The sequence below is a fragment of the Artibeus jamaicensis genome, unplaced genomic scaffold (genome assembly GCF_021234435.1).
Source record: "Artibeus jamaicensis isolate MK-2021 breed Jamaican fruit bat unplaced genomic scaffold, CSHL_Jam_final contig_648, whole genome shotgun sequence".
NCBI lineage: Eukaryota > Metazoa > Chordata > Mammalia > Chiroptera > Phyllostomidae > Artibeus > Artibeus jamaicensis.
The window spans coordinates 1,050,386-1,077,830 of NW_026521912.1; the positions used below are offsets into that span (position 1 = coordinate 1,050,386).

Genomic DNA, 27,445 nt, shown 5'->3' on the forward strand with positions numbered 1-27,445 from the left:
TCTTTGACATAACCCCAGCACGCCCTTCCCTCCTACCCTGCTCTCAGTCCCCCAAATTTAGCACCACCTGACTGGTTATTAGCCAGGTGTTTGTCCCCTTGCACCTCCACATCACCAGAAGAGAGCCTCTGCTTTCTTCAAGGCACCCATCTCCGGCACGTACAGCTTCATGTTCGTTCTCTTCCGTGAATTAACCGACAAGTGCACTGCAATCCCAGAGGCCCAGCTTGACCTTCTGTGAAATGCAACAAACCCAAGAAAAGATTCCTGTACTCCTTCCTATAGGTGGGGGTTGCAAATTATGAATGCGCTAAATACCACTAAACAGCCATTTTTAAAGTTGATTTTCTGTTATGTGAATTTCATTAAACAATGAATACAGTGTAATACTATTGCACACTTATTAAAATAACTAAAATTACAAAGACTGTCCTGACCAGTGTAGCTCAGTTGGTTGGGCTCCATTCCACAAACTGAAATGTCGCTGGTTTGATTCCCAGTCAGGGCACATGCCTGGATTGCAGGGTCATTGCTCAGTTGGGGGACACACAGGAGAACACGTGGATGTTTCTCTCCCTTTTTCCCTCCCTTCCCCTCTCTCTAAAAATAAATAAATAATCTTAAATTAAAAACAAAATCATGAAGTCTGACCCCAGCAGGTGATGGCCAGCTGTGCAAGGATGAGAACATATGGAATGGTGGGAGAGGACAAGAGCGCAGCTGCTTTGGAAAGCATTTTGAAAGTTCTTTAAAATTAAATATATACCTCCTATATGAGGCAACCATTCCACTCCTGGGAAGTCACCCAAAAGAAATAAAAGTATACAAACAGACTTACACACAAAGGTTTATAGCAGCTCTGTGATAACCAAAATCTGGGAACAACCTAAATATCCATCAACAGATGAACTGGGTAAACGGACTGTGGGCTAGCTTGTACAAGGGATTATAGTTCAGCAATGAAAATGGATTACCTTTTAAGATAGGCAACAATATGGATATGTCTTAAAATAATTGTGTCAGGTAAAAATCACTAGACAAAAAAGGGTATATACTACATGATTCAGGAAATGCAATGAGTCTGTAGTATCAGATGCCATCGGTGGTTACCTGGCTAAGGGGGAATGGAGTTATAAAATGGGGAATGAGGAAAGTCTGGGGTAAAACCTTGGAAATGTGAGCTCAGTGACAGACACCAGACAAAAGGCCGCATAGTGCATGACTCCACTTCTGTGAACTGTCCAGAACGGGCAACTCCACAGAGACGAGATACGGATTAGTGCTTGTGGTGTGGGAGAGGGAGAAGGGCAGTGACTGCTGATGCGGACAGGGTTCCTTTTGGGGAGATGAAGATGCCTTGGAACTAGATGGAGGTGGGGGTTGTACACATTGTGTATGTACTAAATGCCAGTGAACTGTACACTTTAAAATGGTTAATGTTATGTGAATTTTCCTTGATAAAAAACGTGAAAGAACGGTGAAACTTGGACAGGAACAACACATACCCCGTCCCCCTCTCCCTCCTGCTCCCACCCCATCTTTAACACTACAGTCCCTGGCTAATCCCACTGCAGCCCCTTCAGGCCAGCTTCTCTGACCCACCAGGATTTCACCAGATTATGGCACCTGCACCTGCCCTGTCTATATCCTCCTCTGAGTGAGCCCCCAAACAAATCTCCCTTTCACACCTGGACCGTCCCTGGAGGTTCCTGGAGGTGACTCACTAAGCTTGCTGCACAGGACAGAATGGGTGCCTGGCTGAATGAGCCCTGCTTGAGGGAACAAAGAGCTGACACCCAGTGTCCACACCAAGGGCAGACTCTGTGACTGCACTGGCATGCAGATGACAAAGCTGTAACTGAGAAAGCAAAGCTACCTGCCAACAGTTCATCAGCTAGCTCAGTGGGGTGGGAGCCCCCACCCTGAGTCTGCCCCTTTGTGGCAGCTGGTCTGCAAGGAGGGGCCCAAACACCGGGGCCCCCCGAGTATTCATACCTCCCGCCCCGACACACATGTCCGGGCTAACCTGGGACTCCACCGAATCAACAGAATGCAGCAGAAGTGATGCCAACCCAGTTCCTGGAGGGCCTCAGTTTAGAAGGTCTGGCAGCTTCAGCTCTGCCCTTAGGGGATTCTTGAGTTACAATGGAAGGAAAGTGGCCATTCCATTCAGGTGCCCATGTAGAAAGGCTTTGTGGAGAGGCCACATGGAAAGCAGAAAGGCCCATCATCCCAGTCATCCCCTGAAGGCATAGACAGGACAGAGACATTCTGGATGGTAATGTCCAGGTAGCCCAGCCCCCAGAGGACAACAGCCACCATCAGGTGGAACCAAAGAGCCGGTAGCCACACCAGCATAAGAACAGACACATAGATCAATGGAATAGAATAGAGAGCCCAGAAATACACCCATACCTCTGTGGTCAATTGACTGAAGATGCCAATAAGTGGTGTTGGGAAAATGACAGATAATATGCAAAAAAACTGAAACCAGACCATATTCTTATACCATATATGAGAATAAACTCAAAATGGATTAAAGACTTAAATATAAGACCTGAAATCATAAAACTCCTAAAAGGTAGTAAACTCTCTGACACTGCTCTTAGTAATATTTTTTTGGTGGGCATGTCTCCTCTGGCAATGAAAACAAAAGAAAAAATAAACAAATGGGACTAACACCAAACTAAAACATTTTTGCACAGCAAGGAAACCAACAAAATGAAAGGCAATGTACTGAGTGAGAGAAGATATTCACCGATAATAAATCCAATAAAGAGTTAATGTCCAAAATATATAAAAAACTCATACCACCTAACATCAAAAAATCAATCAATCTGATTTAAAAACAGGCCCTGGCTGGTATGGCTCAGTGGATTGACCATGGGTCTATGAACAAAGGGGCTGTCAGTTCAATTCCTAGTCAGGGCACATGCCTGGGTTGGGGGACAGATCTCTGGTGCAGGGTGTGTAGGAAGCAAGCACATGTTGATGTTTCTCTCCCTCTCTTTCTCCCTCCCTCCCACTCTCAAATAAATAAATAAATAAATAAATAAATAAATAAATAAATAAATAAATAACAGGCAGAGGACCTAAATAGTATTTCTCCAAGGAAGACATACAGATGGCCAATAGACATATGAAAAGATGCTCCACTAATCATCAGGAAAACACAAATTAAAATCACAATGAGATATCACCTCGCATCTGTCAGAATGGCTATCAGCCATAAATCCATGAACAACAAGTGTTGGCAAGGTTGTGGAGAAAAGGGAACCCTAGTGCAGTGTTGGTGGGAATGCAGACTGGGTCAGCCACTGTGGAAAATACTGTGGAAGGTCCTCAAGAAATAAAAAATAGATCTGCCTTATGATTCAGCAATTCCACTTCTGGGTATTTATCTGAGGAAAACAAAAACACCAATTTAAAAAGATATATGCACTATGTTCACTGCAGCACTGTATAAAATAGCCAAGATACGGAAGTAACCCAAGTGCCCATCGACATACAAGTGGATAAAAAGCCGTGGTATGTTTACCCAATGGAGTATTACTTAGCCATAAAAAGGAATGAAGCTTTGCCATTTGTGAGAACATGGATGATATTTTGCTCAGTGAAATAAGTCAGGCAGAAAAAGACAAATACCATATGATTTCACCTACATGTGGAATCTAAAAAAAAAAAAAAAAAAAAAAAAAAAAAACAGAACAAATAAAACAAAAACAAACACAGAGATAGAACAAACTGAGGGCTGCCAGATGGGAAGGGGGTTTGGGACTAGGTGAAAAAAGGGAAAGAGATTAAAAAGTAAAAATTGCAGTAACAAAATAATCACAGGGATATAAGCACAGCATAGGGAATAGTCAATAATATTGCAATAACTATGTGTGGTATCAGATGGGTACCAGACTTATGGAGGGATTACTTCATAAGTTATATAAATGTCTGGCCACTGTTCTGCACACCGGAAACCAATGTTGAATGTCAAGTGTTAAGTGAAAAAAATGTTTTCATTGAAAAAATAAAATGATAGTAACATTTAAAAAAAGGGGGATAGCCACCAGCCAGGCCAGAGAACTATGACAGTATACTGACGACTGTTGGGAGCTTCTGGGCATGCGGCGATTGGCTCCTCTGATAACTGAGAACCCATGACACCGCAGAAATATCCAAATCTTAGGCCTCTGCTTAGGTGGTGTATGACACCTGCAGCTGGCCTCATAGCCCCTGGCCCACTGCAGCTGACCATGCCCAAGCAAAGGAGGAAAACCGAAACACCTAGAAACAAGAAAACCCTGCGCTTTGAGATAACTCCTTCCTGTCAGCTGTTAAAAACCCACCACCATTCCGTCTCTTTGGCAGGATGTCTTGGCCAGCTCAGGGTGCAGAGGGAAGGCCTTGTACCCCAGAAGGTGGGGCACCCCCTGCTCCGCTGTCAGTCAACTGCCCCTCCTGGCTGCAGTCCACCTTCCAAGCCTCCCTCCTTCTGCCCCAGATAACTCAGCCCCCAGCACAATGCCCCTGGCCCAGACTCCCAAACCCTCTTCAAACACCTTCTCCCATGGGGAGCAGGGTCCCAAAATCAAACTCTACCACCTCTAGGAAGCCCTCCTGGTGCCCCCACCTGCTCTTTCCTCTCCTAGCATCATGTATCAAGGACCAGCCCGCTGCCAGCCAGGCCTAGGAGCCCCAAGACCCTGTGTGGGATGCTGGGTGTCCCCTAGTGCTGGGCTGTGTGGGGCCAGCTGATGACAGATATCCAGTCCACCTCCAAGGATGTCAGTGAGGTCACTGCCTCACAAGGAGGCTCCTGGGGCCCTGGCCACCTCATTCAGTGAGGAGGAGGAAATGGAGGGGCAAAGCAGGGCTTCACCTTCTCACCCAGTAGTCAGGGTATATACGAGTACATTAATTTTATTTTCCGTATTCTTGATGCTCTTGCAGTTGATGTCTCCCTAACCGGGGACAGTCCATAGGAGTTAGCTAGTTCCTAGAGTTAGCAAACAAATCACCTTTCATGTGCAAACCAACCAATCCAGAGCCACTATCCTTGTGCCCTGATCACCTGAGGGGCCAGGTGCCAACTAAAGACAATTGGTGTAAGCCTGACAATAAGCGTTTTGCTTGCTGAAGCATCCATTTCAAAATACATTCCTCTTTTAATTTTATTTAATTATTTTTAGAGAGAGGGGGAAGGAGGGAGAAAGAGAGGGAGAGAAACATCAATGTGTGGTTGCCTCTCGAGTGCCCCCCACTGGAGACCTGGCTTAGCCTGCAACCCAGGCACGTGCCCCCACTGGGAATAGAACTAGCGACCCTTTGGTTCGCAGGCCAGTACTCAATCCACTGAGCCACACCAGCCAGGGGTATTACTCTTGAACAAACACAATGCCAATCTAATAACATAGCTACTGGCAAGACAACCAGATAAGGAATCAGGCTGCTCCTACATATAAAAGACCCTCTTTCAGACAGTGCTGGGTGACTAGATAACCCACAACTTGCATGACCTTGCTTCTCCCTTCCCATACCCTAATTTCTGCTCTTATGCTTTAAGTTCACCAATAGAGAGCCCAGACAACCCTAGATACCTCACCCTCAATCCCCATGTCCATGTGTGCACCCCGTGGCAAGTTTAACCACGCCATGTGGTCCAGACGCTGCCATGTTAGCTCCAGGACCCACGAGTAATAAAAAGTCTTGGTCCTCGAAGTCCCTGATGGCTGCTGAGGTGCTTCCTGGGATCATACTCAGAACCACCAGACTGGTAGAGCCCTAAGCCTGGCTCTGGTCGGGAAATGCCCATGGGCAGCAGGAGTAACAAGGACCCAGGTGAGTGTCTCTGGCCCTCCGAGCTGTAGGTATCCCTGTGAACAGGCTAACACTTACACAACAGATGGTGCCCACACCAAGCCCACTAAAACTATACACACTAGAGACCCATGCCCGCTCACCCTACTGTGCCCACTCCTTCTGGTGGAAACTACAATCCAATATGTTGATGGGCACACTCTGGCCTATGTTCCTCCCCCACTCTCTGCCTGCAGACTGTCCAAGAGCTTCCTTGGGTGGCACCCTCTCCTTGTGAGGTTTGACATGCCTTTTCAATGGCAGTCCTCCCTGAGCTGTTGGCCTCATCATACCTGACGGCCACACTGGGCAGAGAGCCCCCCTGAACTCCAGGAGGCAACGGCCAAGCTCTGCTCTCCTTGCAGAGCCTATAAGTAATGCAGATCCCTCCACTGCCTCTGCTCAGGGTCCCAGGAAGCAGGGTGGCCGATGGGGCACCCATGCTGGGTGCTGCATGCAGAGGAGGCTGTGGCCCACAGCCCAAGCTGTCCCAGTGGAGACAGAGGCCCAGAGGCAGGCAGAGTTATGTGAAATAACTTTAATCACCACCCTCAGATAGGGTGGGGCAGCGGCAGTGTCCAAGCAAGGGCCACCCTGACCCCGGAGTGGCCTGGGGACAACCCCTTGGTTCCAGCTGGCACATGTTCTCCATCCAGGCCCTCCACATTCGGGGGGCGGGGGGCAGTGGTCAGGCACCTGTAATCTCCGGGGTCACTTCTTCAGGAGCTCAGGTCTGCAGTGCTATGTGGCCAGAAGAACACATGTCCGCAGGCTGGTGTGTCAGCAGCTGCATGTGCGTCCCCACAGCTGCCACACTCAGGGCCCAGTTGACATGACAACAAGAGCTCATCCTCAGATGGGTGAAGTATTCCTCTCTAACAGCAGCTTCAGTGGGCTTAGGAGTCCTTTAGCACAGAGCTGGGACAGCACAAACAGGGTGGCAGCCACCAGACCTGCACTGAGCACCACTGTGGGAGAAAGACAGATGGGAATGGGTGAGGGTGTGGGAGGAGCCCCACCAAGCTCCCAATGCATGGGGACTGGGGTCTGCAGCCTGTCCCTTCCCCAGGGAGTGGGAGTGGGGCGCCTGTTCATCATACCAGCAGCTGTGAGAACCCCGTAGGCACTTCGACTTCTAGACTGGACTGAGTCCTGGACCCTGCCAAAGGTGGTATTCCTGAGATAGGTGACACTCTCTGGGGTCACAGGGGTCCCCACAGACGTGCTCTCCTGGGGGGTCTCCGTTCCTGCAATAAGTTCAAGCATTCATTAGCTTGGGAGGGGACACCCAGGGCATAGGGGTTGGGGGGCAGGAGATGAACAGACTTTCAGGTGCCTAAGGGGGACCTTGAGGCTCATCTTCCATCCTAGACTGGGTGAAGTTGGTAAGCACAGGTACCAGAAATGACCTCTCACTGCCCCTGAGGGGATGCAGACAAGAGCAGATGCACATGTCCACATTCCCAGTCTGCTCACACACCAGAAGGCAATCAGATGTCCTTATCTAATGACCAGCCCTCCCCACCATTACTGCTGTGACGAAGTCCCTTGGCTCGTACCACAGCCAAGCTCGTCACTGGAGTCAACACAGTCTGGGTGGCCATCACACAACCATGTGGGTGGGATGCAGGTGCCGCCTAGCAGGCAGCGGAGCTCCCCTGCCCGGCAGGGCTGGCTGCTGCAGTTGGGGAGGTTCTTGCAGCCATCAATGCTGTCACAGGAGCAGGGGCTGTCCACAGGTGGTGGGCACTGACTGTCTTGGCTGCATGGCTTCCCATCTAGAATGCAGGATGGGTCAGGTCCCAAATGCCCCCACAAGTCCCAGGTACACTCCACACCCCACTCCCTTGCAAGCCTCCCATTCCAAGACCACACTAACTCTACCTCCCTGTAAACCCACCTCCTCTGAAGCCAGAGACCCAGACTTCCCTCCTTACAAGCCCCATCCACCCTCAAACCGTCCCACAGTGCCCTCTAAAAGCCACATCCCTTCCACAAGCACCGCCTCCCATGGTCCCACCCTTGCAAGTCCCACACCAGAAAGTGGTCACTCACTGCACTCCTCCTCATCGCTGCCATCGGGGCAGTCCCAGTCACCATCACAATGCCAGGCGTGGGGCATGCAGTAGCCTGTGGTGCGGCACTGGAAGTGGGTGGGAGAGCAGGAACCTGGGCTGGGACCTATGAGATGTACGCGAGTGAGAGCTGGGAGGCCTTAGTCTGGACCCTCTCCAGAAGTTCAGTGGTCAACGGCAAGGTCCCAGGGTGCTGGAACTACATTGGTGGCCACCCTTTGCTGAGTACCTACTAAATGTGGGGCTTGGAGTCAGAGTTCACAGTCTCACCATGCAGCCTACTGGGCAGGTTCTACTGCCATTCCCAGTCTACAGAAAACACTACAAAAAAGTAAGACCAGAGGCAGTAGGACCACTGGTAGACTCAGGCTTTGAACCCACATCTCACTGATCCCAGAGTCACTACCAGGTTCCAAATGGCCACATGGTCTCCCCAGGAGTCTCTCCTAGCTTTATGGTTACACAGATTTGGGGAAGGGCCTTCTCTGAACCTGCCCAGGATCAGGCCCATGGTCAGGGTCAGCAGGGCCCATTACATCCCACCTACTTAACAAAGGGGAAACTGAGGCCCTATGTAAAGGATCTGCTTCGTCACAAAGCTTTGTTGACTGAGCTCCCAAATTCCTCCCAGATCTGACCACTTGCTCTGAATGTCCCACCTCCTCACCAGGTTCCCAACCCTATCTTCACTCAAACACTGGAACCTCTCAGAGTCACATCATTTGTTACCCCCTCTCACATGCCCCCTGCTCAAAGCCATTCCCTAGTCCCCCAACCCTCCTACAACAAAATCCTACCTTCTCCATAGCACCTGCAAGGTGCTATGAAGGAGCTAGCCCAGCCCTGAACCCTTACTGGAACCTCATCTCCCCCCACATTCTCCTCGCCAAGCTTCCTCTGTCCTGGCTGCCTCCCTGCTTCTTCAAGGGCTGGGTTTGTTCCAGACGAGGCCTTTGTCAGTGCTGCTCCCTGGCCCAGTACACTCTTCTCCCTTCAGTTCCTGGGGATTTCCTCCTCAGTCTTCAGATCTCAATCTATTTCCTGGGAGGAGCCTCATGCCCCTCTCAGAGACCCCTGAGGCTCTGCTTCTCAATGGTCCTTAAACTGGTACAGAATAGACTGGACACTCAATGTGTCAGGACCATGACCTTGTGACTGAAAGCCCAGGGTGGTACCTGACAATTAATGGACACAGATCATACTGGCATGAGATCTGAGCCTTCCTGGACCGCCCCCACCACCCACAACGAGGCCTGGGCTGTATGCTGATCTGAAGGAGCACAGAAGGTTCCAGAGGAACTGGAACCTGAGCCAGTAGGCAGGAATTTGAGGGACAGAGCAAGGGAGTGATTTTTAGGCTTCCTCTTCGGTACAGCAAGACAGGTGGCCAACACCTAGCGTGGCTCTAGCCTGGTCCCACTCCATTTGATGCTGATCTGCTTGCCCCTTTCACTTTAACTCACAAGGGCCTGAGCCTCCAAAAACTCCACTCTCCACAGCTGGCCCCTCTGCAGACCCCCAGGCCCAGCTGCAGCTATAGGCCACACAGTCCTTGAGCTCAGTGGATCCCAAAAGAGCTGTAGACAACCTGGAGCCAGCTTCCTTCCCTGCCCTGGAGGAATGGCGGCCTCAAAGCTTGGATTGCTTCCCAGGCCTAGCCAGTCTTGGACTAAATGGGCAGTGACCTCTCTCCCTGGCCTGCTGGAGTGTGTGTCTCTATGTAAAGTGGGCAGCAGAGTTGATCCCACCTTGTAAATCTGGGGGGTGCCAGACAGTTGACTAGTGACCTCCTCTCCCCGCCTGTTTTCTCATCTGTAAATGGGGCAGTTAGGAGTCCTTACCTCAGGATCCTGAGGAGACTGTTTTTGTGTAAAGAGTTTGGTACTTAGTTAACATGAGTCCTGCCTTCCTTGAAGGAACATTTAACATGAAAAAGGCAGAGACTGGCGCACTCACCCTCTCAGGAGCACACCTGCACCTTTCCCTCCCATCACTTCTTGCCCACAAATGCCTTACCTTCCCCTTTCTTTCTATTAAGCTCCAAGGGCCCTTCTGTAACTCGTTTGCTGAGCCTATGCAGCCCAGCTGGCTCCTTTCCACTACCTCTGTAATTTTCTAAATAAACTTTCCCTTATAATTAAGAAGAAAGAGAAAAAGGAGAGAAAGAAGGAATGGAAAGAAAAAGAAAAGGAAGGGACTTGGGGGTGAGATAGGGGACAAGATAAGAGGGGAACCCACAGAGGAGCGAGTTAAGTGAGTGAACCTGAGCTCACACCTGAAAGTCAGGAGGGGCCGCTCTAACCCTCCCAGCTGCCTCTGGGAACCTCAGAGACAGCCACCGACATCACACAGGCCAGGGGCCACGAGAAGGGAGACCTTTCCAAAAGTGAAGGAGTTAGTAAGTGCAGATTTGGAAGGAGGCAGGGGAATGGCTGCACAAGGAACAGCCACATGACCTCGGCTCAGACACGAGGGTTTGGAAAGCAGGCTGCTGCGGGAGGTACCAGGTGACCAGTCCTTCAGTGTTAGAGGTCGGACAACTAGAGCCTACAGAGACCCTTCCAGCCCACGGTGGGCTGAAGGGCGGCTTGGAGGTAACGAAGGGTCACAACAAAGCAGAGCAAGTGCGGGGTGTGAGCAGGGCCAAGCAGGGTAGTTAAAGGGGGAGGGTGGATTCCTCCATTCGTGAAGGCTGGCACAGCCGCCCGTCTACGGAGTCAACAGCCACACGCGGGAGAAGTGTCTGGGGCAGACTAGCTGCGCAGCGAATGGGGAGGCGGTGCCGGCGCGCAGGGATGAAGCCAGGCTCCCGGCAGGACAGACGCGTTGGCTGCCTGCACCTTACTCACCTAGGGTCTGGGCCGGGGACCCGGTCGGGGCAGCCTCTAGGTCCAGCCCCGAGCCGAGCAGCAGCCCCAGCACCAGGCCCAGAACCGCGCTCCGCAGTGGTCCTCGCCGCGCCATCCAGCCTCTCAATGTGCCTCCCCAGCTCCACGCGGGGCGGAGCACAATCAGGGCCTAGAGTTAATCCCAGCGCCGGCGCAATTACGGGCCGGGGGCGGGGCCCGGGTCGGGGGCGGGGCCCGGAGGGCCTGAGGCTAAGCCTACCGTAAATGCCAGAATACCAGGAGACTCGTGATTTGAGGCTCTTCCGATCTTCTCCCAGTGACGCGGTGTAGCGAAAGGTAAGGGTAAGGGGGAAGGAGAATGGACATGAACTTGTCGGTGTCTGCTCACATTTAATGTTCTCTGTGCATTAAGTAAATGTACTGCCTAATTCTCTAACTCCCCTCAGGCACGTCCCACCCCCACCCTCCCACTGCTTCTTTCTTGCACCCTACACAGTAAATATTTATTTCCTTGTTTTGGTTTAGTGTCTGATCGTCCACTGAAATGACACGTCCAGGAAGGCAAGAATGCTGGTTTTGTGTCCGAAGTGCCTAGGACAGTCGTAGACTCTTAATATAGACCTTGGTTTCCATCCTCGGTCCTGACCCTGACACCTGGATGCGCTCACCCACACTCGCTGACTTAGCCCACATGTACCCACCTCAATAGGGAAGTATAAGTCTTCACTTTGGGAACAAGATATGTGAAGACAACCCTTGGGTTTTCACCTCTCACACTCACCCAGGAGGCACATAAAGCAATTTCTAGCTGATTTGGCTGCTGAGTTTTCTTCTTGAAAATACTTTTTACCTACAGCTCTGCCTTCAGAAGCAGCACGTGCAACTGCTGGCAAGATCCCATGGAGCCAAGTCACTCACTTGTCTTTCAGCGTTAGGACAACTATGGAAGTACTCACCACCCCCCAAGTCTCCTGGGAAGCCACACTAAAGCGTACAGGTTTTTGCAGAAGGGGCTCTACTTGCAGGTGGATGGCACACTCCACTATCTGAAAACATTGGAAGTTATAGCTGCTTTTGGAATAGTTATATTTTCTGAAAATAATCTCCCAGTTTCCCAGGGTAAGTGGTGTAAGAAGCAAAAATGTAGAGGCAGGTGGGAAGGGTGCAAATAGGACTGCGGAGTGGGGGTAGAGGGCACCCAGCCTTAGAGGCTCAGCACTTTGGTAAGGGAGACAGCTGGTGTCCAGGGAGAAAAGCTGAAGCCGTTCCTGGACTCTCCACGCCTCAGTTCTACTGTGGAGGTCTGACAGCAGCACTGACCCCACAAGACTGAAGGAGCTGAAATCCTGGATAGGAAGCATTCAGAACAGCACCTGGCACACAGAAAGCACTCAGGTGTCAGCCCTCTTTCCTCCACTCCCTCGAAGAACTTCAAGTCTGGGTCATAAAACTATTCTGAAACCTTCAGTGGCACACTCGGGGTCTTCTGAAGCCCTCCGGGGTTGCCCTCCTTGTGGTTTCCACACAACCTGCTCAACCTTCTATATCTTCCTGAATCAACTCAATTGCCCCAGTCAGAACCCCACCTCCTCCACGAAGTCTCCCAGGGGCTTGAGCCTATGCAGCTCTCCCTCTGATGAGCTTTGAGATTTTAGTATTTGAAATGCCCACTCTGGGACCCTTACACTTCCTGCCTGGGGCTGTGACCTTTTCTTGCCCTGCCTTGCTCCTCTGCCTTCTCCTGGCACTCAGCTGATCTCACCCTGCTGCGGGTTCTCTCATGGGGCAGCCGTGACACACATCCCTACAGGTCACTTCCTTTTGGCTTTGATTCTGCTGCTCATTCCTCCAAAGTCACAGGCCCTTTCCTTTCCATGCCTGACACTGCCTCACCACCCCTCTCCTCCTCTCCAGGTCCCTCAGGCCCTGAGCATAAAGGCTTCTGGCTCAGGGAGGCCTTTCCTCAACCACCCTAGGTGAGCCTTACTGGTGAGCCACCTTGCTCTCCTCTTGCCTTCAATGCTGAGCTGCAGGGTGGTCAAAGTCAGACAGGAGCCACAGTGGGAGGGTACTGGCCAATGTCCATATGAGCAACAGATGGAAAAGCTCTTGAGAGAGGTAAGTGAGCGGTGTGTTTGGCCCTGCTGTTCTTCACAGTCAGAGCCTCCTAAACCCTCTGAACCCCAACCCATCACTCTCAGGGAGAGACTCAGGCCCTTGGGCAAGGGACAGAGACAACTCAAGGCCTCCTGCACATGTCATCCATCTCTGTGACACGTTACCCAGAAGCCCAAGAACCACTCACTATCCCTCCCTGACCCTGGAGCGTATAGCACCAACTTCACCTCAAAATCCAAATAAACCCAGTGTCGCTTAAGAAGTAAAAATATAAGTGATACTGGAGAGCACGATATATTTGTCATAAGTTAGGTCACATTCTCCCAAGAGGGAAGACAAGGAGGGGAAGCATTCAGGTGGCTCTGGGGGCACAGTCAGGTGGTCCAGAGCAGTGTCACAGGTAAGGCTGGTCTTGGGACAGCTCCCACCTCTGCAGGGGAGGAGCTGGTGTCACTGCCTTCTTCTCAGTGGCTGCCACAGCTGAGCTGAAAGAGCAATAAAATCTTACCATTTGCAACAATATGGATGGACCCAGATGGTGTTATGCTCAGTGAAATATCATGCTCAGGGAAAGATAAGTACCTTATGATCTCACTTATATGTGGAATCTAAACAAACAAAAAGTTAAAAACCCAACAAGTTTATAGATACAGAAAACAGATTGGTGGTTGCCAGGGGTGGAGGGTGGTAGGTAAACAAAGGGGGTTAAAAGGTACGAACTTATATTTACAAAAATAAATAAGCCCTGGGGATATAATATACAGCATGGTGACTACAGTTAATAATACTGAATTGTATATTTGAAAGTTGTTGAGAGTAGATGTTAAGAGCTCTTATCACAAATATTTCACCTGTGTGAAGTAATGAACGTTAAGTAGACTTATTGTGGTGATCAATTTGCAATATATAAATATAGTCATTATGTTGTATACCTAAAACTAATGTAATGTTTTATGTCAATTATACCTAAATTTTTTAAAGAAAGAATACAAACTTACAAAACAACAATGCCTGGGACTCTCCCAGGCCTTTGAAAAGACCCTGGCCCTTCTTCTGAAGTGCAGGAGACCCACCCCTGGCTGAGGTCCTAATCCTGCACTCAGCTAGGTGGGGAGCAAATGAGTTTGCAGATGAAAGAAAAGCCTCTGTCCCCACCACAGCTGATGCTCAACTAATGGGACCCTGAAAAGCAGAAGAGAAAGGTCTGGCTGCAGGAGAGGTGTGTGGTGTTCTCACCTCTCTGCTGGCTTGCCCGACTCCAGGGCCTTCTGTGAGGACATGACGACCGAGGGTGGTATGGCTTCCCGGCGGCCATCACGAGTGCAGTAGTAATTGTTGGAGAGCTTGTGGCTGGGGCCCACAGGGAGTCTGGGAGGAGGCTGAGTTCTGAGGAAAAGGACATGGGCGTTAAAGCAAAAGCTGTCACTGCCTGGCTGAGAAGGGCCAGTCACCTGAGTCACTGGGACAGACTGCAGACCAGGAGTATCCCTTGGTTTGGAGGGACATGTATAGAGGGGCCAGAGCCTAGAAACAGGTGGCAGCCCAGGTTTTATATACGAAGGTACTGAACAGTGATGTCTGGGCCTGCCCCACTGCAGGTCCCCAACCTGCCCCAAATGTGGTGGGTAGGGAGGACAACCTTTTGTGAAACCCATGGAAGGGGTAGGCCCAGACGGAACACCTAGGCCTGTTCCCACCCCACCATGACCCAGAGCTTGGCAGCTGGCCTCATTTCTACCTGCAGATGCTTAGGAAATGAAGAAGCCAGGCTCTGCCCACCACCTATTCAGTAGTTAGTAAACAGTTGGGCAACAAGATCCAAACATAGCTCATTCTGCAGGGATTCCTCCCCAAAGGCTGACTACAGAACTCCTGGGTTTCCTGCTGTTTCAGGAACTCTCTGGAGAACCCTGCTGGGATCAAGGCTTGTTACTCAAAGTACACCTTGTACCCCAAACCTCCCAGGCCTTCATATTTCCTGCTACCTCGTGGTGGCTGCAGCCAGAGAGGGGGTGAACAGAGCTCTGTCCTGGCCTAGCGTAAATCCTGGGTGAATTTAAGAAAATAAACTTTATGTCTGATAATATTTCTGCCAGGATTTAAGTTTTTCTTAAAACAAGTGGTAGTCATATACTTTAAAAAAAAAGAAAGAGGTAAAAATAAACTTAAATTTAACACTTCAAATAATATCCTATGTGGATGTTCTAATTTGCTTAAATCCTGGAGTGCAGAGATGAACTATGTAGGAATGGTCACAGCTTTCAGCAAGTAGCACAGAAAAGGTACAAAGAACCAGTGTGGAGCTTTGCGCAGTGCGGCATCATAACCAGTGAGGTTTATCGGAAGTGTAATTATTGCTAATTTGGAGGAAAAAAACAACAAAGAAACAAAATCCAGCCCCCAACAGAAAGGCCCTAATAATCACTAGTGAGCACCATTATCCTAAAGAAGCTGAAGTTTTCAAAACCCTTTCCTCAGCGGGCCTAAACCCTGGATAGAAAAGCAGTTCAAAACTTTTGATACTAGGAATTAGTCACACCATGTAAGCATTCACATAAATTTGGCTATTTTAATGCTATTTCTGTTCCTTTCCTGCCAAATTTCCCAGGCTGCCTTAGCTTTGCCTGCGACTGACTTCATATATACTAACCCCCTTTCCTCCACGTGTTTCAGCCAGGGGGACTCCTTCCTACTTCTGGCTCTGCCTGGCCTCACAGGTTTGTGCTTACTGTACCCGCTGCCAAGAATGTCTTTTCAGTAACTATCCTTTGTCTCCTTCTCATAATTCAAGTGAACCAAATGTCAATTCCTGAATAGAGTTTTCCTGACTACAGGACCAGAGGTAGCCACCCTCCAGATTACTCATTGATTTTGCCTTCAAAGCATTCCAGAATGTCTTTTGTCCCGTGTTTATTTCCCTACTATGTTTGTCTCTCCCAAGGATATGAAGGAATGAGGTCAAGAACTTTGTTTGCACTGGTATCCCCAAGGAACTGAAATGACAAAGGCTTGTAAAATATCAAGTATTTGGAGACATAAATGAGTTTGAAATCAAGACACTTCAGGGTTCAAGTCCCAGGTGTCACTTTCTAGCTTGAGTGGCTTTAAGGGAATAATTTAGTCTCCACACCTCAATTTTTTTTATCAGTACCTTGGACATGATAACATTAACTGGCAAGGTCACACTGAAGAGTGCAAATCACAATGAGGTTTCCCAAACAGAATTCTCACCCAGTCTGGCTGTTTCCAAGAACAGCAGTTTACATCAGAAGTCCAGCAAGACTGAAGGCAAACCCGCCTGCGCAGCCTCCCAGAAAGCTGGCGACAGGATTTTTGCCCAGGTTTCAGGCTTCTAAAAGAGCACGGGTTTTGTTTTCGATGGAGGAAAGGCTGGACTGGGTGAGGGTTTGAGCAGCTAGCGGGGCGTGCTCACCGCTTGGCGATCTCCTGGTAACGCAGCTGCAACTTTGCCTGCAAGTCTTGCTGTGGGAGGAGGAAAGGAAGGTCAGCCAAAAGGGAACCTCAGGGAAGGAGAGGGACAGCCCAGGGGTAGATAAACGAAGGGAAGACGACGGAGGGGCCGTTAAAGACAAAGATACGGGCCTTGTGAAGAGCAAAGTAGGGGGCCGAGGCCATCAGATCCCAGACTAGTAAGGTCTGGAACTAGGGAGATGCCAGGTCTGGTGCGGCTAAGGCCTGGGGGTTGGAGGCGGGTTTGACCCTGGCTGAAGAGGTCAAAAATTGGGGGTCCCGGTCTGATCCAGGGGTTGTGGCCAAGAGGGATCTCGGCACTAAAGCCCTCAGACCCCGGGTGCAAGAGGGAGTAAAAAAAGCGGGTCCTGGGCGCATGGAACTCCCAGCCCCACAGTTCGGCCCTTCCAGCCCAGCGCACCCCAGAGGTCCAGTTCCGTAACTTCTGGATGAACCGAGTAGCGGACGCCATCCTCCTTCCACACTGAAGGGCGCCGGCAACGTCACTTCCCCCGAGGGCTTGCCGGGAAGTGAGTGCAAGGTCTCGCGAGAGCGGGGAGGGCGGGGTCCGGACGCCGTATAAAGGATCTCCTCAAAGCACGTGATTCCTCTCCCCCGAACCGCTGCCGCCATCATGGACACGAGTCGTGTGCAACCTATCAAACTAGCCAGGGTGAGGTGGGGTGTCGGTCTTGAGGGCCGGAGTGAGGGGGTAGGGGTAATCAAGTGGACCAGGTCTGACTCTCACTTCTTCCGCAAGGTCACCAAAGTGCTGGGCAGGACCGGTTCTCAGGGCCAGTGCACGCAGGTGAGCGGGTGGAGGCGTCCGGGTTCCTGGGGGTCCGAACCCTCACCAAGGCCCTGCCAGCTGGGTCTGAGGTCTGGTGAACTTCTTCTTGGGTCAGCTGGTCCCAGCGACCATTGCGCTCCGCCGAGTATGATCTCATCCCCGGACCCGGACCCGCAGCTGCAGTTTTCCCCCTCGTGGCCGGCTTTGGCGTTCGAGAACTTTATTCGCCATGTTTCCTCCTTTTTCAGCTTTTTTCCCCGGCCTGGCCCTACCTACCTGCTAGCCAGCCCCAGGCCCCTTTTAAGTATCCCTGGGACAGCCTCTGTATGCCTTTAACCCGCATTTCCTGCCCTCCCCATGATTGTTATCCTTGGCCGGCCCACCCTCTTTTCCGTTCTCCCTTCGTGGGCCCATCAGGTGCGCGTGGAATTCATGGACGACACGAGTCGCTCCATCATCCGCAACGTGAAAGGCCCCGTGCGCGAGGGCGACGTGCTCACCCTACTAGAGTCAGAACGAGAGGCTCGGAGGCTGCGTTGAGTTGGCGTCTGGTGAGTGCAGTACTGGAGTGGGGAAACTGAGAGCTGGCCTGTTAGTTGGTGGGTAGAGAGGCTTTGCCGTGCCCACGGGTGAAGAAGGGCTCTTGGGAGTGGGGTGGGGATGTAGAAAAGGGCTACTGAAACTAGTGAAGCAGGCGAGGGAATTGTCTGTTGCTGGGAGGCCTGTCAGCATCTCATGCTTGGATCTGTTTACAGGGTCCTGGATGTCTAGGTGGAAGACATGGCCCCTGGGGATGCCATTTGACTGTTAATAAAAGCATTTGTATTGCGTGTAAATTCAAGTTCTTGTCTGAGTTGTCCCTAAGCCTATAAAACCTTCCAGCGGGGCAGCTAGGTGGTCACAGACCCTTTTGCATTCTGGAAAACTGGGGGAGAGGGAGCAACAAAGCATTTTCTTTTTGAGAGGGAACCGTGTGTTTGTATATGTTCCTAAAACAAGATACAGGTTTAGCTAAAAATGTTTTATTAGGGAAGAACGTTGGACCAGGTCTAGCAACTGGACAGCAAACCCTGGCCGCTTCTTCTCCCCTCCCCATCCACGTTCACTGTGCGAGGCCACTCACTGAGTCTGGGGGTCTTCTCCATTGTCACTGCCTTCACTTACACCAGGCATGGCAGTGGGAGAGTCCAGGGGTGACTGGTGAGAAGGGGTAGGGGAGTCCTGTCACAATCTCTTGTGGGCAGGATGGTGTGGGTTTCTGCTGCCTCAGACTCAAGGATGCTTAACAGTGGAGGTCTTGTTCCTTTCCACAAGGAGGTCAATTCTAAGGAAAAACTCCACCCTCCACAGTGGAGCCAGGATTATGTAGATACTGAAAAGGGTCTGGCACTTGCCTTCTGAGTATCTCTACGTTTTGGGGACAAACTTGAGTGTTCCCCTCTCCGCCTGCTGCTGGTACGCTCATCCAGTCTCCAGTTCTGGAGCACTCCCTTGCAGGGGACCTGCGTCCTCTTCCCCCCAACAAGCCTAATGCCAGACTCCCTAATTCCTTAGTGATGAGCTTCCTTGGGGGCAGTAACAGGAGTTCATGAACAGAGAAGCTCTAATAGCTCTCCTCTGATCATGGGTCTTTCCCTCTGTAGGCCTCAGGCTCATGACCTATAAAGTAGAGGACTGTCCCAGCCACATAGGCGATCCATGGTTCCCTGATAACCACCCCGCTGTTGCCCTAGGGGTGCAGAAAGGGAGACCTTCCTAGAGCACACATGGTAGCCTCCCCCAATGTACAGCTGTAAATTTTGTGGTTTGGTACAGGAACTGCACTCACCAGGGAACCAGGCTGGCCCGAGCTCAGGTGGGCATGTAGCAGAGTGGCCACCTCATCCTGCTCAGCCTCCAGGGCCATGGCCAGGGCACTGGTGCCCTCCTGAAGAATAATAGGGATGGTTAAGTCCTTTAACCAAGGCATGGGCAACCTGCCACCTCCACCAGCCCTACAGAGGCTCACATTATCCAGGAGAGCAGGGTCGCAGCCTGGCTGGGCCAGCAACAACTGGACGGTTTCCAGGTGCCCGTACTCACTGGCACACATCAGCGCTGTGGCCCCATCCACATCTTGCACATTGACGTCTGCCCCACATGCCAGCAGGGCCGCCACCATGTCCTGTCGGCCATGGCTGATGGCCAGCATGAGGGCTGTCTGCCCTGTCTGAGGAGTGAAGAAGAGGACAGAGCTAGGTGGGCTCTAGGCAAAGGGAGGTCAAAGACGGTTGGCTCCTGAAGTGGAAGTGACCTCTGGGCTTGGAGCTAGGGAAGGTGTCCACCCACCTGGCTGGCCTTAGCATTGACGTTGCCCATGTGGAAGAGTCTCTGGACCACAGCCATGTCCTTGTGCCCCACGGAGGCAAGTGCAGCCAACATGAGAGCTGAGTAGCCTGCTCGATTCTGAAGGTCAACCTTGCAGACCCCTGGGAGAAAAGGGGATTGATCAGTCAACTGAGAGGCCTCCACACCCCTAGCCCAGCCTGGTCCACTCACCTCTCTCCCAGTGTCAGTTTCATGGGTAGTTATCATGGGTCATGGATTGACTGTCCCCTTTGTCTGCTTGGCTCTCCTACCAAGAGCCACATAGCTCCTCCCTTCCCCCCCCTTCAGTGTTCTGTGCAGATCTCACCTTAGTGAAGCCCTCCACTCCCTGCTTCAAAAGTGCTGTGGGAACTTGGTTTTTGTTGCTGTGTCTCCCAGTAAGACCATACCTGGCACACTGCAGTCGCTCAATGAGGAATATTTTCATGACTTCTACCTACCAAGCCACCATCATTGTTCTCCTAGAGTACCGTACCAATTGGTCCAAATCCCCTAGTTTCCATACAGCAGTCAGGCAGATGAAAACAAATTTGGCTGAGCTCCTGTGGGCCCCATTGCTCCTGAAATATAGGCCATGGGCCACCATGTCCTCTGAGGCTCTGTTACATAACTCCTGTTGTCTCTCGGGGATTCTCCCCTGCCCTGAGCCCATATTATAGATTGAATGCTCCCCAAAATACATTGAGGTCCTACACACTCACCCCCCCATACAATAAATGTGACCTTATTTGGAAACTGTCTGCATTTGAGATCGTTATGGTGGACCCTAAGCCCTTATGATTGTCCAAGGAGATGGGGAACAATGCATAATGGTCTCATGAAGTCAAGGATTGTTGGGGTTGGGGGATAGGAGACAGCAAGTTGACACCTTGGAGAGGTGGAAGCTGAGAAATGGGGTGCTGGAGAGAGGTGGTGGAGAGTGGGGGTAAAAGGGTCCAATGGGCCTTGGGCCTCTTATGAATGACTACCATGCCTGCCTTGCCATCTGCCACAGCCACCCTCTCCCTTAAGGCAGGAGGTGCCCAGGAAATAACTCAAATTTATGCATCGTCTCCTCCCAAGCCCCAGTTCCCTGACCAGCCAAGATCTGCAGGGATGGGCCCTGGCTGGTATAGCTCGGTGGATTGAGCATGGGCTGTGAACCGAAGGGTCACCGGTTTGATTCCCAGTCAGGGCACATGCCTGGGTTGCAGGCCAGGTCCCCAGTGGGATCCACATGAGAGGCAACCACATATTGATGTTTCTCTCTCTTCCTCCCTTCTCTGTCTAAAAACAAGTAAGTCAAAAAAAAAAAAGATCTGCAAGGATGGGAAGAATCGGTTTAGGGATAGGGGAGAGGACAGAGCACAGGCATCCCAGTGGTGGGCCCCAGAGGTTACTGGACCTGAAGGAGGGCACTCAGAAGGGCTCTTGCTGGGCAGTTGGTTTGTCTGCTGTCCATTGTCCCATCTGCTGAGTCCCATGGGAAAAGCAGCTTTATGTGTGGCCCACTCCAGCACTGCACCTTGTACCTAGTAGGCTCTCCATACATATCTGAGGGCTGAGCAACACCCTGGAGCTGTGTATCTACTCCAGCGGCTGGGATGGAAATGTGTGAGATGGAACCAGTAGAGGGCAAGGCACAGGGCCAGCCCAGGGTGGTAGTTAAAGCCCTGACCAGTGAGTACCTTCTTCCCTCAAGACCTGAGTGGCAGATTGATGGACATGGGGGCTCAGGGACTAGGTATGCATGAGGGCTGGAGATTCAGGTACAGGAGTAGTGACCATTAACTAACCATCTGCATACCTAACACTGCTCTACATGTGCAGCCACAGCTGCAGAGGGAGGGAAGCAATACATCCCGATTTCACAGCTGAGGAAGCCACAGGCTGGTGAGATTAAATAATTCCCCTAGATTTAGGTTGACATAATTCAAAACCCTGTAATTCCCTCCCCCAGGAAACAGTGAAAAAGATCAGGAGCCCAGAGCTTCGAGAGGTCAATCCATGATGGATCCTGATACCTCCAATGAAGGGCTGACGACGCCATTTGCTTGGACAGCCCTCGGCATGCTTCTCCAGGTTTTCCCAGCTGGGACCTGTCCAGGCCCTCCTTGGTGCCCCTTACCCATTATCTGATACCCTGCCCACCCCTCCTGCATGCTGACCAGTATCCAGCAGCAAGCTGGAAATGGCCAGGTTCCCATGGGAAACGCTGTAGTGCAGGGCTGTGTTTCCGTTGCCATCTGCCAAGTTCACCACATGTGCCAGCAGCTCCGGTCCTAGGCGCGCCACAGCGCCCAGGACCTGGGCTACAGGCTCTGCCTGTGAACGTCGTTGGCTAGACACTCGAAACCACTCCATGGCCACCAGATGCGCTGCGCCCTGCTGGGACAGGGAAACGCATCAGCCACGGTCCCAGCTGAGGCAGGGAAGATGGTCACTGCTCATCTGAGGAGGGCCATGGGGACACATGGGGCTGCAACCCTTTGGAGAAGGGAGTACAAGGTGGTTCCCAGGCTCATGGAACAGGATTCTGGGACGTGGGAAATCCTGGAGGAAGGCAGTGAGCATTTGTGTTTGAGGAGTCCAGGACAGAGCTTGGGACTTGGAACAATGCTTGGGGCGCGACCCTTTTAGGGAACCAGGATCAGAGATGTCCTTTTCTCCCAAACAACAATTTATCAAATATGTAATTAAAGTTTCTGCTTCTCTTACTCCCCCCTCCCCTCCCCTCCCCAAAATAAAATTAGCGCTGTCCTGGGGCAAAGATCCCTTTGGAGAGCCTGGGATTGGTGGAGGTCCCTGACGGTGGGGGACAATTCAGGACCCTCCCCCAACTCTAGGCAACCGAGGCACTTCCCTAAGGATGTCAGGGGAAGTCCCTGGCGGGCCCACGACTTCATCTATAAAGGGCTCGCCTCACACTCACACCATCGCAGGGGACTCCATGCCGCTGGCTCAGCTGTCGCTGCAGCGCAAGGCACGCCTCCCTCAATCGTGGGCTCAGTTCGCACCTGTTGAAGAAATCGGAAGAGACTCAGGAGTGGTGGGAGCGGGGATGTGGAAACTGGAAAGAAAACAACTGTCCCCACTCCGATGTCCCTGGTGCTGCTCACCTCCCCTGTGCACCCAGCAGAGGCTCTGTCTCCGAGTCCGGCTCAGGCTCCGGGGCAACCCCACCACTGGGAGGGCCAGAGGTGCCAGAGTCGGATCCCTGGCTGCTGTCATCCCCAGAGCCAAAGGAGTTTCTCCCCGGGGGTTCAGCAGCACCATCCTCGCTGTCACTGTCTTCCTCGCTGGATGAACTCTCGTACCTGGGGGCAGGTTGGGAGACATCTACTGAGCCTCCCCTGTGGGCTCATTCTGGAGCCCTGTGAGATGGGAGTGGCTGTCCCTATTTCTCAGATGAGGAAACTGAGGCTTGCCAAGACCGCACTGCAAGAGAGGGGCAAAGCTGGTTTTCTAACCCCAATCTATATTCCCTCAGATGCTGCCATGGGGAGGGGGAAAATGCTCACTCTCCGTTGGGGACTCCAACAAACTGCAGGCTTTTCGGTCCAGGGCTGGGTTGGGTGCCATCTCTCCTTTTCATGATGGATTTAAGGATGCCTGCCAGGAATCAGATTAAGGTATTGAGTTCGAGTCCGGTGACCAGCAAGCCAGGCCTCCCAGAGGGGTCAGGACTCACCAGTGGGCACAATGGCCCTGTCTGCATCTGTGAGTACAGGTGTGTTCTGCATCAGAAAAGGGGCCTCTGTGGGAGGATCGGTCTGCGTGGCCTTCTCAACACAATCCCATGGGGTCTGGGTGGCAGCCTCATGCAGCTGAGACCCAGCCGCTGCCTCCTTCGCATCCTTGCAGGCCAGTTCTCCCAGCTGCCTCCGCAGGAGCTCGCTCACCCCACACTGGTGCTCCAGGCTGGTGCGCAGCAGCTCAAGCTCACGCTCAGCTGCAGGGGGCAGCCCCAGCAATGCCTCGGTAACCCATGAGTCCGCCTCAAGGGTCTTGGGGGTTGCCTCCACACTGGCTTCCTGGGTCTCTGGCACTGCCTGGGTTCCCGCCTCTTGGGTCCCCAGCACGGCCTGGGTTCCAGGATCCCGTGCCTGGGGTGACCTGTCGGGGCTCCCCGCTGCCCCGTCGAGGGACTGGAGTGCGTCCTTTCTGTGCCACCGAGCTTCCTCTTCAGGGCCGTCCACCTGGGGGCCCGTCCTGGCCCGCAAGCCGCGCTCAGAGGTGGCTAGGCGTTCGGTGAGCCGGCGCAGCTGTGCGAGCTTGTCCGGGCACGCTTCGACCTCTTTGTTGGGTTCCCGCTGCCTGCGCACAGCCAGCAGCCTCTCCTTCTCCGCTCGCAACACACGCACCTGCTCCTGCAGCTCCGGTAAAGCGCGCGCCTGGTCCTCGAGCTCGCGCAGACGCTGCAATGCTGAGGCCATTTGTTCACGCACAAGCTGCAGTTGCACTGGGCCGGGCGAGGCCAGGGCGGGGTTGGGGGCGGAGATTGGGACTGGGCTGCTAAGGCTTGAACCACTTGGACTGAACTCGGGCTTGAGCGCTTGCGCTAGTTCCAGCCGCCTGCTAGTCTCCAACAATGTGTCCTGGACACGCGGGTTGCGCACAGGCGCGCGAGGTGACAGAGGCGGCAGGAACCACGAGGGCACACTCGGGGAAAGTGAGCCCGAAGCTCCCCCGTCGTCACTGACCAGGGACTCTGTGGATGTCCAGAGCTCAGGGCTGTGCGCGCCCGAGAGGCCGGTCCGGGGAACACGGAGATGGCGTGCCTGCTGGGCTCCTGGTACGCGACGGGCGATGGAACCACGCTCCAGCTCCTCCACGTATTTAAGGAAGTCCAGGTCCAAGTGGAAGCCATAGGGCGTCTCCACTGCATACGGCGAGCTCGGGCTACGGGCCCCACCTGTCGGGCAGGGGCATGGGCGAGGGCCGCCCAGGTCTGAGGGTATGACAGGGGCGTGAGGGGCGTCAGTCCAGGGGTCCCTGGAACAACTGGATAAATGGAGTGCATCCCCCACCCCATCACGACACTCTGGCAGGGCTCCACTGCACCAAACTCTGCACACCTGCCACTGAACACTTGAAGTTCAAATGCCTATGTGCACCCAAATAGTCATGCAAACACGTATTTATTGAGCTCCTAGTATATGCCAAGCACTTCTCTAGACTGGGGACAAAGCAGCAAACAAGACAAAAAAAAATCCCTGCCCTCTTGCAGGAGACAGATACGCACAATCATTACAAATGGTGCTTAGGGCAAATAATAAGATGAAGCAGAGCCCTGGCTGGTGGGCTCAGTGGATTGAGTGTGGGCCTTCGAACCAGAGTATTGCAGTTTGATTCCCAGTCAGGGCACATGCCTGGGTTGCAGCCCAGTTCCAGCAGGGGATGCATGAGAGGCAACCATACATTGATGTTTCTCTCCCTCTCCCCTTCCCCTCCAAAGATAAATAAATTTTTTAAAAAATGAAGCAGAGAATAACCAGAGGACCCATGACTTTGGCTCTAGTCAGCACAGGTTTCCTGTGGAGGGGACTTATAAGTTGACCCTTAAGTGATAAGGAGGCATCAGCTGGGGACAGAAGGTTCCTAAAAGAAAAGAGCCCATGCAAAGGCCCAGGGGTGGAGTGAACAGGGTGGGCTGAAATAACGGGTGGATGTGACAGTGTGCAGAGCAGAGTGATAGAAGATGGGGGAGAGTAGGGAGAGGCGAACTGGGGCCAGACAGAGTGGACTCCCAGGCCATCCTGAGGAGCTGGATTATATTCCACATGTGATAGGGTAGCACAGGAGGGTTTTAAACAGGGCCCAGACATTACCCAAAGGAAGGTTAGAAAGGGCCCTTGGGCCACCGTGCGAAGGAGTGAACTGCAGGCTGTGTCCACACACCAGAACCAAGTGCGGATCTGCGTGCACACACGTATCCCATTTTGTACACTCACCAGACAGGTTCTGGTTCAGGGCAAACTTGGCCATGTCTCCTGGAGTACCCACCAGACACACCCTGAAAAAGGACCCAGAGTGGGTAAGGGTGGAGTCAGGCCCTGACCCTCCAGCTGTGCCTCTAGGGTTAGCCTGGATTCTGAATAAGTAAACAGACTCCAGAGCTCCTCTCCAGCCAGCCACCCCCTCTCCACAGTGCCCTTTCCTTCCCTCCTCCCTCCTCTCTCTAAAGGCCTTGAAACTTTGGATGGATGAATATGGGGATACCCAGGTGCCAGGCCTCAGCCTGCTGGGCAGGAGGAGGCAAGAATGGCATCAAAAGAAGAGATAAAAGTGATTAAAAAAAAAAAAAAACAGAGTAGCTGGGGGTGGAGCGGGGATGGGTGTCATTCCAGACCTCTTGAATTTTTTGTCAATCCCTGGAGAAAATCAGAAATTAATGGTGAAAGGGATGGATTGTGAACCTTCAGAAGAGGAAGGGCAAGAATTGGAAGGACTTCATGGGCTCATTAAGAATTCACACCCTGGCTGGTGTAGCTCAGTGGATTGAGCGAGGGCCTGCGAATCAAAGGATCGTGGTTCGATTCCCAGTCAGGGCACATGCCTGGGTTGCAGGCCAGTTCCCTGCAAGCCAGTTCCCAGCAGGGGACGCACAAAAGGCAACCATACATTGATGTTTCTCTCCCTCTCTCCTTCCCTTCCCCTCTAAAGATAAATAAATTAAATCTTTAAAAAAAAATAAGGGCTGTGTGTGGCTCAGTGGACTGAGAGCTGGCCTGTGAACCAAAGGGTCACTGGTTTGATTCCCAGTCAGGGCACATGCCTGGGACTGTGGGCCAGGTCCCTGTTGGTGGCATGAGGCAGCCACACATTATTGTTTCTCTCTTTTTCTCCCTCCCTTCTCTGTCTAAAAATAAATAAATAAAATAAATAAGTAAATAAAATCTTTACCAAAAAAAAAAAAGAACTCACCTGGTCAGATTCTTCAGATTAAAAAACAAACAGCCATGGCTGGGTAGCTCAGGTGGAGTCCCAAGGATAAGCCAAGCTGTGGGTTCGATCCCCTATCAGTGCATATATAAGAATCAACCAATGAATGCATAAATAAGTGGAACAACAAATTGATGTTTCTCTCTCTTAATAAATTTAAAAAGAAATAAAAAATACACAATCACTTGAAATTTTTCCTTAGACAAATGCAAACAAGATGCATATGAATTTTTACCAAGGTAATTTGTGAGACCCTTGTAGGAAAGTTGGGAGAGTTGTGGGCCAGATGAACTAAGGATGCGAATCAGTGGATACCTGCTCCTGTGGAATGTCTAGTGGAGTGCCACAAGGCTCTGCCCTTGGCTTGTAAGAAGAGCTCGTAACGGAACCACAGCACACAGGTTGTCAGAGCTGACGCTATACCTGGGGCTGGAGGGAGAGCAACTTTCTGGGTAATGTGATGGAGGCTCTAAGAAACTGAGGGGGATTAGGGCACATCTAATAATGTGATATTTAACAAGGACAAATAGAGTCCAGAACTTTGACTCAGAGAGCACAGGGTGAGAAAGATGCAGCTTTGAAGAGCCCACATGAGAAACCTTCAGGGAAAGGCAAGCTGCCCATATCAAATGCCTATAGGCTGTATGCCCTGCTTGATTAAATGTAACCCCATGCAATCCTACGAGGTAGATATTATTCACATTTTCCAGATGGGGACACTGAGGCACAAAGCAGTTAACTGCCTGTGGGAAACACCCTCAGATTGGGCTCTGCTTATTTTCTAGGGACCCTTGCCTACCAGACCCAATCTGTCTTCTCCCTAAACCACTGCTCATCTGGGCTAAACTAACTAGCTGGCAACCTTCCTGGTCACCCCTTGTGGCTCTAGTTGTCAGCACAGGTTTCCTGTGGAGGGGACTTATAAGTTGATCCCTAAGTGATAAGGGGGAATCATCTGGGGACAGAAGGTTCCTAAAAGAAAAGAGCCCATGCAAAGGCCC

The 27,445-nt window shown here is 51.8% G+C and overlaps 4 protein-coding genes across 5 annotated transcripts; 1 reads left to right on the forward strand and 3 right to left on the reverse strand.

Annotated features, from left to right (window-relative positions):
- Positions 1–6,373: 6,373 nt before the first annotated feature.
- On the reverse strand, positions 6,374–10,977 carry CD320 (CD320 molecule). Its single transcript, XM_037158918.2, has 5 exons — positions 10,775–10,977; positions 7,906–8,031; positions 7,410–7,628; positions 6,951–7,097; positions 6,374–6,818 (listed from the first exon to the last, which is right to left on the reverse strand). The coding sequence occupies exons 1-5, from the start codon at positions 10,887–10,889 to the stop codon at positions 6,703–6,705; spliced, it is 723 nt and encodes a 240-aa protein (XP_037014813.2). The 5' UTR covers positions 10,890–10,977; the 3' UTR covers positions 6,374–6,702.
- A 2,193-nt stretch (positions 10,978–13,170) lies between these two features.
- Positions 13,171–16,889, reverse strand: NDUFA7 (NADH:ubiquinone oxidoreductase subunit A7). The gene is made up of 4 exons (XM_037158919.2): positions 16,785–16,889; positions 16,326–16,375; positions 14,129–14,278; positions 13,171–13,377 (listed from the first exon to the last, which is right to left on the reverse strand). Exons 1-4 carry the CDS (start codon positions 16,833–16,835, stop codon positions 13,287–13,289), a joined length of 342 nt encoding a protein of 113 aa, XP_037014814.2. The 5' UTR covers positions 16,836–16,889; the 3' UTR covers positions 13,171–13,286.
- A 40-nt stretch (positions 16,890–16,929) lies between these two features.
- On the forward strand, positions 16,930–17,994 carry RPS28 (ribosomal protein S28). The gene is made up of 4 exons (XM_037158920.2): positions 16,930–17,036; positions 17,124–17,171; positions 17,571–17,704; positions 17,909–17,994. The coding sequence occupies exons 1-3, from the start codon at positions 16,998–17,000 to the stop codon at positions 17,691–17,693; spliced, it is 210 nt and encodes a 69-aa protein (XP_037014815.1). The 5' UTR covers positions 16,930–16,997; the 3' UTR covers positions 17,694–17,704; positions 17,909–17,994.
- A 165-nt stretch (positions 17,995–18,159) lies between these two features.
- KANK3 (KN motif and ankyrin repeat domains 3) lies at positions 18,160–25,499 on the reverse strand. Of its 2 annotated transcripts, none has more exons than XM_037158916.2 (10): positions 25,454–25,499; positions 23,191–24,414; positions 23,021–23,111; positions 22,619–22,816; positions 22,432–22,516; positions 21,668–21,884; positions 19,482–19,621; positions 19,162–19,362; positions 18,982–19,080; positions 18,160–18,350 (listed from the first exon to the last, which is right to left on the reverse strand). In XM_037158916.2, exons 1-10 carry the CDS (start codon positions 25,485–25,487, stop codon positions 18,273–18,275), a joined length of 2,367 nt encoding a protein of 788 aa, XP_037014811.2. In that variant the 5' UTR covers positions 25,488–25,499; the 3' UTR covers positions 18,160–18,272. The 2 variants fall into 2 exon arrangements, with proteins under 2 accessions (XP_037014811.2, XP_037014810.2); XM_037158915.2 differs by having other exon boundaries at positions 23,191–24,450.
- Positions 25,500–27,445: the final 1,946 nt, after the last annotated feature.

Coding starts and splice junctions, on each gene's coding strand:
- KANK3 (XM_037158915.2), bottom strand. CDS start 25,487: ATGGCCAAGTTTGCCCTGAACCAGAACCTGTCTG. Junction 22,517..22,618: donor CTGCTGGGTGCACAGGGGAG/GTGAGCAGCACC, acceptor TTTCTTCAACAG/GTGCGAACTGAGCCCACGAT. Junction 18,351..18,981: donor CGGGCCAGCCTGGTTCCCTG/GTGAGTGCAGTT, acceptor CCTTCTCACCAG/TCACCCCTGGACTCTCCCAC.
- RPS28 (XM_037158920.2), top strand. CDS start 16,998: ATGGACACGAGTCGTGTGCAACCTATCAAACTAGCCAGG. Junction 17,037..17,123: donor AACCTATCAAACTAGCCAGG/GTGAGGTGGGGT, acceptor TTCTTCCGCAAG/GTCACCAAAGTGCTGGGCAG. Junction 17,172..17,570: donor CTCAGGGCCAGTGCACGCAG/GTGAGCGGGTGG, acceptor TGGGCCCATCAG/GTGCGCGTGGAATTCATGGA.
- NDUFA7 (XM_037158919.2), bottom strand. CDS start 16,835: ATGGCGTCCGCTACTCGGTTCATCCAGAAGTTACGGAACTGGACCTCT. Junction 14,279..16,325: donor TACCAGGAGATCGCCAAGCG/GTGAGCACGCCC, acceptor CCTTTTCCTCAG/AACTCAGCCTCCTCCCAGAC. Junction 13,378..14,128: donor TCGGGCAAGCCAGCAGAGAG/GTGAGAACACCA, acceptor TTGCTCTTTCAG/CTCAGCTGTGGCAGCCACTG.
- CD320 (XM_037158918.2), bottom strand. CDS start 10,889: ATGGCGCGGCGAGGACCACTGCGGAGCGCGGTTCTGGGCCTGGTGCTG. Junction 7,098..7,409: donor CAGTGACGAGCTTGGCTGTG/GTACGAGCCAAG, acceptor AACTTATTGCAG/GAACGGAGACCCCCCAGGAG. Junction 6,819..6,950: donor CGGGGTTCTCACAGCTGCTG/GTATGATGAACA, acceptor TTTCTCCCACAG/TGGTGCTCAGTGCAGGTCTG.